The sequence below is a fragment of the Leptinotarsa decemlineata genome, unplaced genomic scaffold, assembly GCF_025532065.1.
Source record: "Leptinotarsa decemlineata unplaced genomic scaffold, Ldec_3_MD MMD2_tig00026340_RagTag_RagTag, whole genome shotgun sequence".
Lineage (NCBI taxonomy): Eukaryota > Metazoa > Arthropoda > Insecta > Coleoptera > Chrysomelidae > Leptinotarsa > Leptinotarsa decemlineata.
Genome location: NW_027412694.1, coordinates 6,286,632 through 6,304,493, shown reverse-complemented (window position 1 = coordinate 6,304,493; position 17,862 = coordinate 6,286,632). Strand labels below are relative to the sequence as shown.

The window sequence follows — 17,862 nt, the reverse complement described above, 5'->3', positions numbered from 1 at the left end:
GAAATCATTACAGATAGGCAATTAGGCAAGTTCGTTGAATTTCCACCCGTCTGAAGGTACATGATTCAATAAATTACTTTCACTTAATCATTACTAAAAATAACAATAAACATGAATTTGCAATTTTCCACAAACCATCTTACACGGACATTAACATACATAATTCCTCCACACACCCTTTCCAGCACTAAGTTGCTTCATTCAATAGTATACCTCATGACTATTGAATATTCCACTATCCAGTATTTTCCAGAGAGAGCTGAGTATGATCAAACAGATCGCGGTCAACAACAGTTACAAGATAGATATTATAGACTCCATTCTTTCCACGAAAACTACAAAAGCATGCCATGGACTAGGTCTACCCAAATTCAGTTATAGCCGGAATTTCTTGCTTCTTTATCTCAGACATTCCAATATCTTATTTCCTCGACGAAATATTTGGAATCTGTCTACCGCTATAGACTCCATTCTTTCCACGAAAACTACAAAAGCAAGCCATAGACTAGGTCTACCCAAATTCAGTTATAGCCGGAATTTCTTGCTTCTTTATCTCAGACATTCCAATATCTTATTTCCTCGACGAAATATTTGAAATCTGTCTACCGCTATCGACAGTTTGATTTAATTTATTGAAAATTTCAATATGATTGTCCAAGAGCTGTATTTTACTTCTCAACTCACTGATCAACTCGTCTTTTTGTTTCAAAATATACTTGAAGATTTTAGGATCGATATTATCGCCTACTACATCTATGGCATCGTGAAAATCCGAATCCGGTAACTCACAATGGTCACATATAAAGTCCTTAGGGGCCAAATCTTTATCCACATTAGCGCACTTAAAATGTAGATTATTAGCACACACTACACATTGTACACCTTTAGCCAATTTTCTGTGGCATTTTATACATTTATTATTTGAATTTTGGGAGAGCTCGACAGCCGCGTCCAAACCGTTCGGCATATTCGATAGAATATAAGTGAACGACCCTGCAGATTCATTGATACAATCTCTCACAAAAACGTATACAACAGTTGTTTATTGTCAGTTATTTTCATTGTCAAGTTTCTAACAGAAAACAACTTTTGTCCCGTATTACCGTTGAATTATATCTGTTGGATTTTTTGCAAGGTTTTTCACAAGAAACACTTCAAAATACTTTCTAAAACTCACAGCCAAAAATTTTTCACTAAACAGCTTTACAAGAACGCAACACGTGTTTCGCCATACAATGACTTCTTCGGGCGTATCTTTACTAACTATATTCTACATATTCAATACCTAATATACCTAATTTTATAATTTGAAGTACCTATATTTCAAGTAACACGTTGTATTCATGACTGAAGTCATGTCCTTCTGTTAGAAGGTGGTTTGCAAATGTGGAATTAGTCTTTCTATTTACAAAACTATTTCTATTATCTTTAATTCTTTGGGAAAATGTGCTCGCTGTATGGCCAATATACATTTTTGGGCAAGAGCCACAATTCAGCTTATAAATATAGTCCTGATCTATCCGACACCGAAATTTTGAGGAAAATAAATTTCTGAATGAAAATCAGTATGGTTTTAGGCAGAACCGATCTACCACCCACGCCGTAACGAAACTGGTGAGTGATGTGGTCGATGCTTTTGAGAGAGGTGAACACACTATAAGCACTCTATGTGACCTAAGTAAAGCTTTTGACTGCATCTCGCATCAGGTATTATTACAGAAATAGGAATATTATGGTGTCAGAGGAATTGCTTACAAATTTTTCGAATCATATTTAACTCAACGAGTTCACGCGGTTTTTCATGATTCAACATTATCCTCTAGTCAGGAAATTACTTGTGGTGTACCTCAAGGTTCAGTTCTGGGACCACTTCTTTTCATTATTTACATTAATGATATATTTGAACATCTTCATTACATTAATGGTATTTTATTCGCAGACGATGCTACATTTCATCATTCCGATTCAAATTATTATCTAGTCAACTATTTTTGCTAAGGACACTCAAAAAATCAGTTAGTCCGGATGTGCTTCTGATCTCATGTTTCTCATTATTCCATTCTCATGTATCTTATGGAACTGTGTTATGGGGCAACTCTACACATGCTCATCGAATCATGACATTACAGAAACGTGCTGTAAGAATAGTCGCCGGTTTAGGTCTTCGGGATTCTTGCCGAAATTACTTTCAAAAACTCAACATATTAACAGTTCCTTCTATTTATAATTATTTGAGTTTACTGGAGATTCACAAAAATTGCCATACATATCCTAGAAGTGACACAAACCATACATATAATACTAGGCATGGTTCTTTTCTTCTAAATAACAGATTTAGATTAGAGACTTCATCTCGAAACAGTTTAAATTCGGACCTTTATAATTTTTTGCCAGAGTATTATACAAATTTGAGTTATGCCGAATTTAAATTCAAGATAAAAAATCTCTTAATAGCTCACAATCTCTAAACAGTGAACGAATATTTTCAGATACCGACTATATTTTGACACAATAATTCTTTATTATACTTTTTTATTTTTATCGTATTTGTGTAATATCCTGTCTGTATATTTGTTTTTTTACATGTGTCTGTAAATACGTATGTATGTATATATTCACCTCATATTTTTATTTAGATAAGGTGCTTTGATTGTCACATATATCTTGTAATTGACCTGCTACAAATAATTTTTCTTATAAGGTAGTCAATAAATGAATTATTATTATTCGTTGAATTCCTGATAAAATCACCTATCCAATAGGTGTCACATATGGGGTTATTTTGTTTGATATTTTAAAGTAACGTGTGTAGAGGAGTGAGTGATACGCATCTTAGTGATTGATACCTCATATTTCATAAACATTTACGTGTTTCGGGAAATTTACATTACTGTTTAATTTTTGGAGTTATTAAACGTGGCTCCTTTCGAAAAAATTACCGTATATTAAAAATATATTGCAATTAATTATGTATTTATATTTTTAGCTCTTTTTGAAATGATCCGTATCTCTGAGTATAGGCTGGAAATGAGTCAAATCATTTTCCAGTATTGTCTTTTCATTTTTAAACTATTAAAATCAAACTGTTCAAAATCTTCTCGAAAAGTTTTCAAAATTTCAATAACGAAAATATTGAGAAAGCTCAATAAGTCCCAAATATGTGTTGAATATGCAACAATGTTATTGAAGGGAAACCAAAACCGATATTTTATAACACAAGATTCATTTCAATTCGTTTGAGAATAGTAAATACTAAATATTGTATATGTAAATCCTTGTTAAGAAATACGTAATACTTTATTACAAAAATGCATATGACAAAAGTGATAACCGAATGACAGACTTCACTGTCTACACACATCGGTAAAATGTGACCTATACAGTGTGAAATATAAATGAACATATACAACATATATCTTCCCCTTTATTTAGAGGTTTAATCTTTGCACAGGTTTTCTCACTCGCGTACCTCGCCTTACTGCTTGATAGCTCTTCTCAGTATTTGATGTGTTCGTTTGTTGATCTTTATTGCCATCCGAATTTTCTATAGATGAATAGTCAGAAATTGATGCTTCATTCTCCGGTAGTGAAATAGAAATTCCTTCCTGTTGTTCATTGTCCATTTCCATCGTTTCCTGATTGGAGCTTTGAGTGGTAGATATGTTAATGCCTTCATTGGGTGATATATTTCCGTAAGAGCAACATCGGATATTTCTGTAATTATCCGACCAATCTACCTCCGTTGGCGCTATTTGATCCAAATGTCGTCGCCACAACTTACCATCAACCTCGATATAATAATGCAGTGAACCTTCTCTTTTAACAATTTTTCCGAATTTCCATTTCGAGCTTTTATCATAATTCAGAACTCGAACTCGTTGACCAGGAATGAAATACTTCATTTGAGGTCGAATTAAATTTTTGTTGTCTTCATTTTCAATGTATTTGAGTAAATCAATTTTTGTACGAATTTCTCTTTGTAAAAAAAGCATGGCAGGTGACATTCCCGTAGTTGAATTTGGTATTTTTCTATATTGCATTAGAAAGTTGGCCAATTTACAATCCAAATTGTCTCGGTTAGATGTCAATTTCCTCAGTGCATTTTTCATTGTTTGGACGTATCTTTCAACCTGGCCATTTGTTTCCGGATGATATGGTGCTGAGTACTTGTGCAAGATACCATTACTTTTCAAAAACAGTTCAAACTCTTGAGATCTGAATGTTGGACCATTGTCGCTAACTAAAATGACTGGTAGACCATAACGGGCAAAAAGATTACGTAAAATGGAAATTGTTCTTGAAGCTACCATAGAAGTCATGGAAATGATCTCTGGCCATTTAGAAAATGCATCTATTACTAGTAGGAAATATTTACCCATGAAAGGACCAGCGAAGTCAATGTGTATTCGTTGCCAGGGAGAGCTTGGGTATTCCCAACAGTGAGGTGGTACCTTCATTGGTTTATTTTGAGCACTTTGACATGGTATGCAACTTTTGACTAATTGCTCAATATCGGAGTCAATTTTTGGCCACCAGACGTAAGATCTGGCTAGCGCTTTCATTTTCACTATACCTGTATGAGCTTCATGTAGTTCTTCCAGGATTTTTCTTCGTAGTGTGGTCGGAATAACCACCCTTGAACCTTTTAAAATAACTCCATGTGTAAGAGAAAATTCCAAATCATTACCAACGTATCCAATTTCTGTGATTCTCTTTCCTTCAAGTAAACTTTTGTAGACATTCATTAGAATAGAATCCGCTTGCGTTTCTTTGGCAATTTCAGTATGCGTTACTGGTAGAACTAACAACTGTTGTAATTGGTAATGTGCTACTGTATCAATAGAAGTATGTGTTGTGTTTGCGGTTTCTGGTAATCTAGATAAGGCGTCTGCATTCGCATGCTTTTCTGTTGATCTGTATGAAATTTCGTAATCAAAGCCTTGTAAGAATTGAGCATAATGAAGCATTCTAGTAGCCACCATACTAGGAAGATGCTTCTCTGGATGAAAAATGGACACTAATGGTTTGTGGTCTGTGATCAGTCGGAATTTTCTCCCATAACAGTAACGGAAAAATTTATTGCAAGCCCAAAATATCGAAGTAGCTTCCTTGTCTATTTGGCTATAGTTTTTCTCTGATTTACTGAGAGACCTGGAAGCATAAGCAATCGGTCTTTCAGTGCCATCCGGCATTATATGGGAGAGGACTGCTCCAAGCGCATAGGGACTTGCATCTGTAGCCAGTACTAATGGTAACTTAGAATCATATGGACAGAGAATTTCACTTGATGTAATTTCCCGTTTCATAAGATCAAAAGCATTTTGACATTGTTCTGTCCATTGAAAAGTAACATTTTTCTGGAGTAAATTATACAATGGAGATAGTTTCGTCGCTAGATTCTTGAGAAATCTACTATAGTAATTTACTAGTCCCAGCCAACTCTTCAGCTCAGATGTGTTTGTTGGAATTCTTGCATTGACTATTGCCTGGATCTTCTCTGGAGTCTTTTCTAGACCTTTGTCAGATACAGTATGTCCCAGATAAGTAATTTTGGACTCGAAAAATTTACATTTATCTTCTCTAACTCTTAGGCCAACATCTTGCAAACGTTTCAGAACTTTTTTTAATGTCTGAAGATGGTCATGGAAACTTGATCCTTGTATTTTGATATCATCCAGAAATACGCATACCCCCGGTATATCGGATAAGGTTCTTGTAATGTAACGTTGCCAAATTGCTGGTGCCACCTTGGTTCCAAACATAAGACGGTTAACAGTATAATCTCCTTTCGTTGTGGTTATAGCTTTGATTTTGGCGCTATTATCATCCATAGGCATATGAAGGTAAGCTTCTCTGATATCGAGAGTTGTGAAAAGCTTACCACCAATCATACTTGTAGCAAATATATCTTCCACATTAGGCATTAAATATCGATCATCTTTGAGAATTGTATTAATTGTAACCTTATAATCGGCACACAATCGAATAGTACCATCTTTCTTAACAATTGGAACTATTGGCGTACCCCATTCGCTATATTCAATTTTTGTCAAAATTCCTATTTTTTCCAGGCGGTCTATCTCGTCTTCTACCTTCTTCTGCAATGCATATGGAACTTTTCTTGCAGAACAGTAAATTGGTACAGAGTTGTCCTGAAGAAATAATTTGGCTTCATAATTATTTATTTTACCAATTCCAGTTTCAAAAACTGCACTAAATTCTTTTCGTAATTCATTCAAAATTTGGGATTTCGAATTTTCTGACCAATATATATCGTCCTGTACCTGATGAATTTCAGGTGGAACAATTTTTATATCTTTGAGCCATTCACGACCAAAAATAGGTTCTACCTCACCAGGTAATATATATAGGTTAGCCAATACTTTTTGTCCGCAATAACTGACTTCAAAAGTTGAGTATCCAATTGGTTTTATTATTTCTCCTGTGTAAGTCTTCAAAGGAAGTTCACTTGTGTGAATCTGTTTATTGGGAAAAAGCTCCTTAAACATATAAGATATAGAAGAAACTGCTGCTCCGGTATCGTATTCCATTTCTACATGTTTATCATCTAATTGAACATCAAGGAGAAATTTATCCGGTTTTCGCTTAGATTCTGGTAACACACAGTCTATGATATTGTTGATGGAATAGAATTCATCATCAGAATCATTTTCCACAATAACCTCACTAGAACTTGGTTGAGTTACTGGATGTATCTGATTCTGATTATTGGATTTCACAAATTTCTTGGTAGGTTTGACACTTGGATGAATTGTCATTGGTTTTCCATTTCTACAAACTGCATCTGAATGTCCAACTCGACCACACCTTCCACAATGTGAACGAACGTGTTTACAGACATTTGCTAAATGCGATTCATCACCACATCGAAAACAAAAACGCTTGAACGGATTCGGAGATGACCTTTTGAAGTTTTGACTGAATGTCAGTTGATTTTGAGATATTGACATCGAAGATGATTGCAATGCTTGAATTTCTTTCGAATCTTTGTGAGCCGATTCCATTGCTAGTGCTGTTTGAACACAATCCGAAAAAGTATTGTCAGGTTCTTTCAGCTGAATTAGTTTTCCCAACCAACTGGAGTTTTTCAGTCCACTAATAAATTGCTGTCGTAGATGTTTATCAGCGGTGGACGCATTACAAGAAAGACATCGAAAGTCACAATTTCTTGATAGTTTCTTCAGATCTGCCACAAAATCGGAAATGCTTTCACCTTCTTGTTGTATTCTTCTTGTGAAACGATTTTCTTCCGCGATTACGCTGGGTTTGGGATGGAGATGTTCTTTAATTAGAATTTGGAGAGAATCATATGATTTGGTTTTCGGATCGTCAGGACTAGTCAAATTGTATAGAAGTTGTAATGTTTTTGTACCCATGGAATGTATCAACCATTCTTTCTTCTTATTGTCAATCTCTGCCAAGGTACCCGTGAAATTTTTCATATTGAAAAAATTCTCTAGTCTCTTGATGAAAATGTCCCACGTTTCCGTTTCTTCGCAAAAAGGTTCTAAAGGAATAACTTCTGGGGAACTGGATTTTTGTGAACATTGTAATGATTCCGTGAGAGTCTTAATCAGGATACTGAATTGTTCAGAATCCATTTTATTCTATCCCGTCCTCGTCGCCACTATTGTATATGTAAATCCTTGTTAAGAAATACGTAATACTTTATTACAAAAATGCATATGACAAAAGTGATAACGGAATGACAGACTTCACTGTCTACACACATCGGTAAAATGTGACCTATACAGTGTGAAATATAAATGAACATATACAACACTAAAAGAGACTAAAGTTGGTTCCATTTTCAACCCGTTTAATATCTTGATAATATCACAGTTTCAAAAAAAAGAAAACCTCTTGGTCTGAGGAACAAAACGAAATAGTCAAGAAGTTTTTCGCAAAACACATTGAAAAAAAAATTGTTCCGAAAAAGAAAGTGGTAGAATTGAAAAAAAAATTCATTACTATTTAAAGATAGAGACTGGGCTGAAATCAAAGAATACCTTTACAATTGTTATAGAAAGAAAAAACAATTTTAATATTTTTAATTTTATATTTTTTAAACCACGTTGTAGTTTCATTTCATTGAAAATTATGTTATTTTTCCATACTACGTGTGCATTAGTAATTCTGTAGACGTTTGATTGGACAATTATTGTCAGCAGTTCTCAAATTGAAGAATAATCTATTCAAATAAATATTGACTCAACCCGATCAAATTTTTTCTGTACTGAAATATTCCAAACCTTTTACTTTTTGGTTGAAATGTCTGCTGCAAGTTATAATCGATGATTATATGACGTCATGTACAGTCAACATAATAAAAAAACTGTAAAATCCTTACTGTTAATAAGTTTTAATCTCCACTTCAATATGTTCAATCTGAACAACATCATACCTCCAAAAACTGAAAGCAAGTTTTGGAAAATACTGTTTCCAAGAAAAAGAGAATTGAAATAATCAATACCTAGGTAGGTATTTGTTTCACAAATTACCTTACCTTATGTTGGTTACTCAAAATTTCGTTACTGACATGTCATAGAATCCTTCTCTATTATCTGATTTCTGCACCATAAGAATCTAGTAAGAATTATTCATCATGAAATGCAAGTGCAGCGTTGCCCGATTGTGGGCTGACCAACATGCTATCATGCTATCCATTGAAAACGTTCGTATAGGCCAGTGTTTCTCAAACTTTTCGAATTCACGGCTCCCTTATGTTTTTTGAAGGTTATCGCGGCGCCCCGAACGTAAAGACTGCACTAGATATTTAATTAATAGAAGTAGGTAGGTGGCTGTCTGGAACGGATTGCATTTTGCAATTACCGATATTATCATATTATCAGAGGATTTTTATCAATAGGTACCGACGTGTTACCTTTACTCTCAGTTATCTATGTTGTAAAACGTTGTACCTTGAGACTCACCCGTGGCCCACGGCGCCCCAGTAAAGGTTCCACGGCGCCCCAGGGCGCCGCGGCGCACACTTTGAGAAACACTGGTATAGGCTGTTCACGTTAAGAAGAGAATGACGTCATTTTTGGTAATTTTATATATCCAACATGACAACGTTAAAATTCCCACTGAAATGCGTTCAACAGCAATGAAACTAGTAACATTTCATTTCGTAAGTTGCTCAACTAATGGTAAGATTTCAGACGTTGCCGAATCGAAAAAAACTCGAAAACTGTCAGTCTTTGATTACTTTTCAGAACTAATCATTTCTTTTGATAAGACCTGCTTATATTCAATATGCCTAAAGCATTGTCGAAATAGTCTCAACAAATACTAAAATTAAGTAAGGATAATAGCAATAAAACATAACAGTACAAAAATATTTGAAAGTTCAAAATAGTGCACATGTTGGCAATGCCGTAACTTGTTATCTTGTGACGTCATTCTCTTCTTAACGTGAACAATCTATATAAGCCTGGGCTCACAAATACACTTGCAACCCTGAAGAGGCACGAACCTATAGCAGGGTCCTAATAAATATTCAAACAAATTGTAAAATACTAACCCAAAAAAAGTGAATAAACGTGAGAGTAAGTAAGTAAGTAAGTAATACACTTTCTCGAAATCTATCTAGAATTTAGTCAGGTTGGAGCCTGGCTCCCTTACCCTTTGAACTGATGTTTGCCAGAAGGACAAACGGGTCATAGTAATACACATGCACTATTCACATCAGGTGTATACAATTGCACAGCCGCGCCCCCTGAAGAAGTTCTGTGAAAATGAATATTACTGGAGTTTTTTCCCAACACCAAATCGTTATTTTTACACCTCGACACGTGTTTCGATCACCAAGTGATCATCTTCAAGAGGAAGATAAAACAGTTTTATCTTCCTTTTGAAGATGATCACTTGGTGATCGAAACAAGGAAAGATAAAACAGTTTTATCTTCCTTTTGAAGATGATCACTTGGTGATCGAAACACGTGTCGAGGTGTAAAAATAACGATTTGGTGTTGGGAAAAAACTCCAGTAATATTCATTACTACACCAAAGGTCCAAACAGTATATCATAAGTCTGTGAAAATAGATGAACCAAAAATTTGCCAAACGTCATTTCACATGATAATATGTAATAATATGTAAATGGAAATAAGAGGAGTAGCCAATGAATGGGTAGCTTCATATTTAGGTCAAAGATCGCAAATAGTGGTAGTAGATGGAATAAAATCACAACCAGCTTCTGTCTCATTAGGAGTTTCACAAGGCTCAAAATTGGCTTCGACATTTAACCTCAACCAAGCCATCATTACCTATTAACCCAACTAGGGTTACTGGACACCCAGTAATGAACTGTACCTATTTATGAATTATTAAACCAACAAAATTACACTTGTTGGTAGTGAATGCTTCATATTCATTAATAATTTTCTTCACAATTTAATGTCTGCTATGTCTGATTGGTATATTAGATTCAATATTTATTGGATTAGAAATGCGCTTCTAGATATTGATCAAGCTATCATCACTTTTACTTAGACAAATATCTCCAAAATTAGATGAAGTAATTCGAATGCCTCTTTCCTTAAAAACCACTATTTGGAAAGTCTCTGATCCCTGGTATTTTTTCAATTTTGATCAATTCTTGAAAACATTTTCTATAATATTTATCAAAATATTAAGAGCATACGTTTTTATACACCATATCCAATTTTGAAGGCGTATTTACGTGAACTTTGGTTTAAAATTCACCAAAAACATCATCATTCAAATGTGTCTGAAGGTCTTCGATACATACCATATGAACCCAACCATCAAATTTGTCACATTGCACCCAATCAGCCTGGAATTCTGTCCTCTTTTACAATAAATGCATAAATCTGCATAAATCATCATGCCTACCGTTTTTTGCATTCCAACTTAATACATCATTTTGACGCAGTTCCAAAGCATTAACATCCAACATCTCTCATTTTATTAATTTTCTTCGGTTGATTCCTCTTGATTGAGTTGATATAATTTTAAATGGTTGAAGTCTTTACTAGAACTGAATATCTCTATCCTATTTTTTGGGAAAGAAAGTTTTTGACTTTCTACTACTCCATCTTGATACAAAAAAAAGAAGAGGGAATCTTCCAAAGGAAGGAAGGAAGTAATCAATTTGTAAAAAATCGTAATTCATGAATGAATTGTGTGTATTTTCTATAATGTTATCCAATTTGGTACTGAAGAGCCTTAAGACAAGTGTCTTAAGGCGAAACATCGATGTATACCAGTGAGGGTGACAGTGTTCCATGTAAGTGCAATTTGTTACCATTCATTTCAAGTAGAACTCATGTGAATGATATCTGATTTTTCATTCCACAACGAATGTTTGAAATACAAACTGAGTAGAGAAAAGTATCTTCTGTATAATTCAGTGTTCATATAGAAGTATTTGTTTTGAAAGAATTTTTTTCTTTCGTGTAATTCAATGTTTATATGAAAGTAGCTGTTTCAGGAGGACTTTCTTTCAGTTTGTGTCTGAAAGTTACTTCTTTTCATGATCTACACATCCATGTATAGAGTTACTTATTTTTAAATTGATTACTTTTATTCCTTCCTTTCTTTGGAAGATTCCCTCATCCTTTTTTTTGTATCAAGATGGTGTAGTAGAAAGCCAAAAACTTTCCCAAAAATTAATTACTCCTAAAAATATAACCCCTTCAACTCAACCCTATGTTTTGGGTAATGCATTTTTGAAAAGTTTCTGATATATAACAAGGATTTTTCACAGAAATTATGTGCAGAATATGGATATATTTTTGATAAATCAGTTTTCTCAAAATACCGGTTGTGTTTAAAATATAATGTAACGAATTAAAGAATTAACTGTCTTGAACAAATTTATTTTAACAATACTTCACTATCACAACTAATTTATTTACACCACTCAGTAACTAACGCTTAATTTATCTTCACCGTTTGTTAACCGCTTGATTCGCTTTCTTGGTACAGACTACTCTGTACTCTGAATAGCGACGTTTTTATATCGTCAACGAACGTTCCGGATCCCTCTGCAGATTTCGGGACCCATTCGGAGTTTTCGCGGTATGCGTCATGCGTTGGCTGACTGGGACACCAGTCAGGGCCGGCTTCAGATTCATTACATTGCCCATTACATTGCCGACGCCAAGGATGACGTTTCGCCCCGAAATGTCATCCTTGGCGTGTGTCGATACCTGTAGAACTCTCCATATTTGCACTGTGAAGTTCGATGGAAGTAACACTCCACAGTCTTTATGCTCGGTCGTGGAAGATGGTTACCACACACCAAAATCTGGATGCCGCTGGATCTGAAGATCGTTTCCAACATGCTTCTCACAATTCTCCAGTCCAGCCTGTCGAGCCCAGAGGCTAATTTCGGAATCGCCAACTCTACGAGATTCTGGTCGAGCATCGTCTCCTTCAGTCTAGTAAGACTCCTCCAGACATCTTCATAGGATGGTTTGTCTCGAGAATGCTTTTTGGTCACCAAGTAGAAGATGTTTCTCTGACCCTTCTTCAACTGTAGCACTCCTCCGACTTCTAGATTCTGTTCTCGTAATGTTTGAAGCTGACCGAATTTCTTGTTGAATACCACAGCGATGCCCTTGGACATTTGGAGATCCTCTGTCACGCAGTGCGCTAGGGCGTGATCAACTGGAACCTTGAAAAGGTCTCGTGTCTCTTCTCGAGTTACCCCATGTATGACCTTCTGTCTGTTCGAGTATAAGGACATGAATTGCTGGAACGTCATTTCATCCTCTGGTGGTCTGAGGGTGCGAACTTGGTCGTGATTTCCAGCATAAGGAGCCAGGCTTTCCTCGAGGTGGCTTATGGATTCGGTAGACGAGGTCATTAATCTTTTTCATGATTTTGTATGGACCTTCTCACGAGTTCCGCAACTTCGGTGATAAACCACGGCGGCGCTTAGGATTGTATAGCCAAACTAGGTCACCGATTTCGAATCCTCCAGCATTCGCCTTGATGTCATAGGCCTCCTTCATCCTATCGCTGGCACTCCGAATGTTCAGACGGACTCGTTCATGAATATCGTCAATTCTCTGCCGAAGCTTGCTGACATAGTCTTCACCCGCAGTGTCTTGTTCTGGAGGCGTCCCAAATTTTAGGTCGCAAGGAAGTCGCAGCTCTCGTCCCATTATAATACTGGCAGGGGTTTGGCCGGTTGACTCATGCACTGCAGAACGATAAGCCAGCAGGAACAGGTAGAGGTATTGGTCCCAGTCTCTTTGATGGTCAGAGACTACCTTGGACAAGTGGCGGTTTATAGTCCTATTCATTCGTTCCACCATTCCATCGGACTGTGGATGTAAGGCTGTGGTTCTGGTCTTTCGAATGTCCAACAGTTTACATATTTCTTGGAACAGGTTGGACTCAAAATTTCTGCCCTGGTCCGAATGCAGCTCCAATGGGAGACCGAATTGACATATCCATTCCTTTACCAGGACGTCAGCGACGGTAAAGGCTTCCTGTTTGGGCAGGGCATAGGCTTCTGCTCACTTGCTGAAGTAGTCCATGGCTACCAGGATGTATTTGTTCCCATGGTGGGACTCTGGGAACGGGCCGGCGATATCGATGGCGATTCTCTCGAAAGGACTACCCACGTTATACTGGCGCATTGGAGCTTTCGGTCGTATCCTAGGTCCGTTACTGGCAGCGCATACAGTACACTTTCTGCACCAGTCCTTGACGTCGGCTTGACAATTAACCCAGTAAAACCGTTGTCTTACTTTCTGGAGGGTCTTCGTTACTCCCAGATGCCCTCCAGTGACTCCATCATGGATTTCTTTGAGCACCTCCCGTCGTCTGCTCCTGGGTACCACTGTCTGGTGCCTTTCTTCTGCACCGTCTTCAGACTCCAACACCCGCTTCAGAACTCCGTTTTCCAAAGTAACGGAGTTCCATTGTGCTCAGTAGGACTTAACCGCTGGCGAATAACCTGCTACCTCCTGCCACGTTGGTCTTTGATTACTTTTCTTCCATCCGATGACTAAACCAAGATCTGGGTCTTCCTCTTGGTCTTCCTTGATCTTATCATCCTTCCAGTTGTCGTCTAGAGCTGTGGTTCTACAAATAGCTGCCTCCTTCTCCTCTGCTCGTCGACAATGTGAGCAGTCATCGGGGCAAGGTCTCCGTGATAGGGCATCTGCGTTTTTATGGCTAGTCCCAGCTCGATGTTCTATTTCGAAGTCAAATTCTTGTAATCTCTCAATCCAGCGCGCTACTTGGCCCTCGGGATTTTTGAACTGCAGAAGCCATTTGAGAGTTGCTGTAGAAATGCTTTACACCTTTGACTACGGCCAACAGCTCTCGCCTGGTGACACAGTAATTACGCTCTGGTTTACTGAGCGTTTTGCTGAAGTAGCCAATAACTTTCTCCTGTCCATCCTGGATTTGAGAAAGGACTGCTCCAAGTCCCACGTTGCTGGCGTCCGTATCCAAAATGAACTTTCCGTCAGGTAAGGGATAGCTCAAAACGGGAGCGTTGATCAAAGCTGTTTTCAGCTTCTTGAATGAGTCTTGGCATTCCTCAGACCACTGGAACTGGATCTGCCCTTCTGTGAGGCGAGTCAAGGGTTTGGCGATGTTGGCAAACGCCAGCACATATCGGCGGTAGTAGGTGCATAAACCAAGGAAGCTCCGAAGCTGATGTATGTCTTTTGGAATGGGCCAATCCTTAACTGCTTTGATCTTTTGTTCGTCTACCGCCACTCCTTCCCCAGAGACAACGTGGCCAAGGTAACGAACTTCTTTCTGGAACAGATGGCATTTCTTGGGACTCAGTTTTAATCCAGAACTCCTCAGACGCATGAACACCTCCTCCAGGTTTTTCAAATGATCGTCGAACGATTTTCCGACCACGATTATATAGTCGAGATACACTAGACACGTCTTCCATGAGAGCCCTTTGAGAACCGTCTCCATCAATCTCTCGAAGGTCGCTGGAGCATTACAAAGCCCGAATGGCATAACCGTGAACTGCCACAATCCTGAGCCGATGGTGAAAGCTGTCTTTTCTCGATCTTCTGTGGTCAATTCAACTTGCCAATATCCACTCTTCAAATCCAAGGTCGAGAAAATTGTGGAGCCGGCTAACGTGTCTAGGGTGTCGTCGATTCTTGGAAGAGGGTAGCTGTCTTTCTTTGTCACGTGATTTAGTTGGCGATAATCCACGCAGAACCTTGTCGAGCCGTCCTTCTTATTCACTAACACGACTGGGGAAGACCAGGGGCTGTCAGAAGGTTCGATGACTCCTCCTTTTTCCATATCGCTGACTATCTTGTCTGCCTCTTCTTTCTTCGCAAGGGGGAGTCTTCTAGCTGATTGCCGGATTGGTCGGGCATTCCCAGTGTCGATTCTATGCTGAACCACATTCGTTCTGCCGCCATTTCCTTCTCCAATGTCGAAGATTTCCTGGTACTTCTTGACTAACTCTCTCAGTGTTGATCGGTGAGTTGGTAGTATGTCCTTGGAGGAAATGTCAATCAGCTTCTCCAATTCTTCAGGCAAGTTGTTGCCTTGGCTAACAGAACTGCGTACACTCCGTATCACAGAGGAAATGGACGAACAGTGCCCCAGAATGGTTCCTTTCTTCAAGGTCACGGGAAAGTAGTTGACATTCATGACCCTGACTGGCACAACTTTATCAACACGCAACAGGGTCTTCCCCAGTGCGATTCCTCGTCCAATTTTCTCATCGTGTAGCTTGGGCTCGAACATTACCACCTTGCCGCTGCTCGCACTTCCGTCCCAGCGAGCCTCCAGGATGGTTTCAGCCCTTTCCGGTACGCACACATCTTCAGCCAACAGGACCTGATCGTCTCTTCGTTTCTTCCATGAAGCACCAACTCTTCTCCGCCGACACGTAGGACGCCGTCATGGAAATTCAGCTCGAACCCTCTGGAATTCATTATGTCCATTCCAATGATTGCGTCGTCCTCGATGTCCGCCACCAATGCATGATGTTTCAATTTAGTGCTGCCCAACACCAATTCAATTGGTAGTTCTCCAATTACAGTGGCTGGCTCCCCTGTTGCGGTGCGTAGCTTCCAGCTTGACGGTTCAATTTTTGCCGGTGTTTTGGCAAAGGTTGGCCCGAGAATGGTTCTCGTCGCACCTGTATCTAGCAGCATGGTGCAAGGCTCGTTGTTGATGAGGCCGTCTACGAAAACACCTTTGTCTTGTCGTTGGAGAACGGCAACATATGCGTTTTTTACGGGGGCTTGCTGGGTACAGGTCGACGATTGCCCCTTCTCATCGACCCCCTCTAGTTTTCCTGATTTGGTGTCGATTCTTTGAAAGCTGGACATTTGCTACGCACATGTCCAATTTTCCCATAGTTCCAGCATCTTATATTTTTCCTCTCAGGCAAAACTTCTTTCATTACTTTTCTGATAGTGGCCTCAATATCTGCAGGCACTTGTCCATCTTCCCCGATAGCTCGAACTTTGCTCTGACTCTTGCAGGATTGTTTTGCAGCTTCAAACTCCAGAGCGCTTGCCAGTGCATCCACGAGATATTTGGGATGAGCTAGCGTCAAGGCCTGTCTCGTTTCTTGGTCGCGAAGTCCATCCAAGAATGCTTGAACTGCTAACCGCTCCATTACATTTTTGGGTGTAGCAGGATATGCCAGACGGACCAATCGAGCTATGTCGGCTTCAAACTCCTGTAGGGATTCTCCTGATTTCTGGCAGCGGTTCTTGAGCTGTGAATGGTAAACGTGCTCTAGGTGGGCCTGTCCATACCGCAGTTCAAGATGCTTTACAAGTTGGTCATAGTCTTCCTGTTCCTGGGCCGTGAGGGTTTGCAGGATATTCGTTGCTTCTCCACGCAACGTCAATGTTAATGCTACCGCCTTTTCTCCTGCATTCCATCCATTCGCTCTGGTCGCAGCTTCAAATTGTCGGCGGTAATTTGCCCAAGGAGTTTTTCCGTCGAACTGGGGCGGCTTCATGGAGAGCTTTCCTGGTTCAAAACTGAGTTTGACATCTTTCAGTTCCAGAATTGAGTTTTCAGTAACCGTTTCTGTGGGGTGGGCAGAATTAACAATTTGGTTTTGCAACTTGCTAATTGTTTTTTTCATATTGCTGATTTCTGCCTCGAATTCGCCTTTGATTTCATTGCCTAACTGTTTTCCCATTTTCTTCATTTCTGCTCCGATTTCATCTTTGATCTCCCCTTTGATTTCCTCCCTGATTTTGTCTATCTCTGTCTCGATGGTTCCTATCCTCTCTTCGAGTAGGCTTGCCACACTACAAAGCTCTTTCTTCAAGCCTTCTGCATTTTCTAGAAGTTCTTCCTTCAAGCACTTCGAATTTTCCAGAAATTTCTCCTCCAGACTCACCGAATTTTGTTGAAGTCCATCGAGTTTGCTCATTATTGAACTCCAATCACCCCCAGAAACTTCGAATAAATATATTTCGGGATCTTCTCCTGATTCAATCAAGTTGTCCCATAGTCTCTTCTGGTGTACTGATTTTTTTCCGGAGGAATCTAGTTCTCTCTCCTCCAATTCTTGCTTCAATTCGGCGACTTCCAAGTCCACTAGGCGCACTTTTCTTGAACACATTTTATCTCTTACTGTCTATTTTACTCAAAACTGAATATGTCCACTGATTTAATGGAGTCCGAAACACTTATTAATTTTCACAGTTTATATTTCAGTTTATATTTCCGTCTTCCGGTACTGTCCGCTTCGCGAAACACAATGAATCACCAGTCTATCTGCGCGAAAGTGCAAAAGTTTTACAGTCAATTTCACTGTGATACAAAAATTGTCCACCAAGCGCTCACAAATTTATTTTGAAAATCCACTTCTGATCACCAATTGTAACGAATTAA

At 38.6% G+C, this 17,862-nt stretch overlaps 1 protein-coding gene across 1 annotated transcript; it reads right to left on the bottom strand.

Annotated features, from left to right (window-relative positions):
• Positions 1 to 571: 571 nt before the first annotated feature.
• Positions 572 to 15,645, bottom strand: LOC141485852 (uncharacterized). The gene is made up of 4 exons (XM_074183402.1): positions 15,255 to 15,645; positions 14,308 to 14,579; positions 4,061 to 7,589; positions 572 to 993 (listed from the first exon to the last, which is right to left on the bottom strand). Exons 1-4 carry the CDS (start codon positions 15,643 to 15,645, stop codon positions 572 to 574), a joined length of 4,614 nt encoding a protein of 1,537 aa, XP_074039503.1.
• Positions 15,646 to 17,862: the final 2,217 nt, after the last annotated feature.

Coding starts and splice junctions, on each gene's coding strand:
- LOC141485852 (XM_074183402.1), bottom strand. CDS start 15,645: ATGAATGTCAACTACTTTCCCGTGACCTTGAAGAAAGGAACCATTCTG. Junction 14,580..15,254: donor AGTCATCGAACCTTCTGACA/GCCCCTGGTCTT, acceptor CTCGCCTCACAG/AAGGGCAGATCCAGTTCCAG. Junction 994..4,060: donor TAACCGAGACAATTTGGATT/GTAAATTGGCCA, acceptor ATGAATCTGCAG/GGTCGTTCACTTATATTCTA.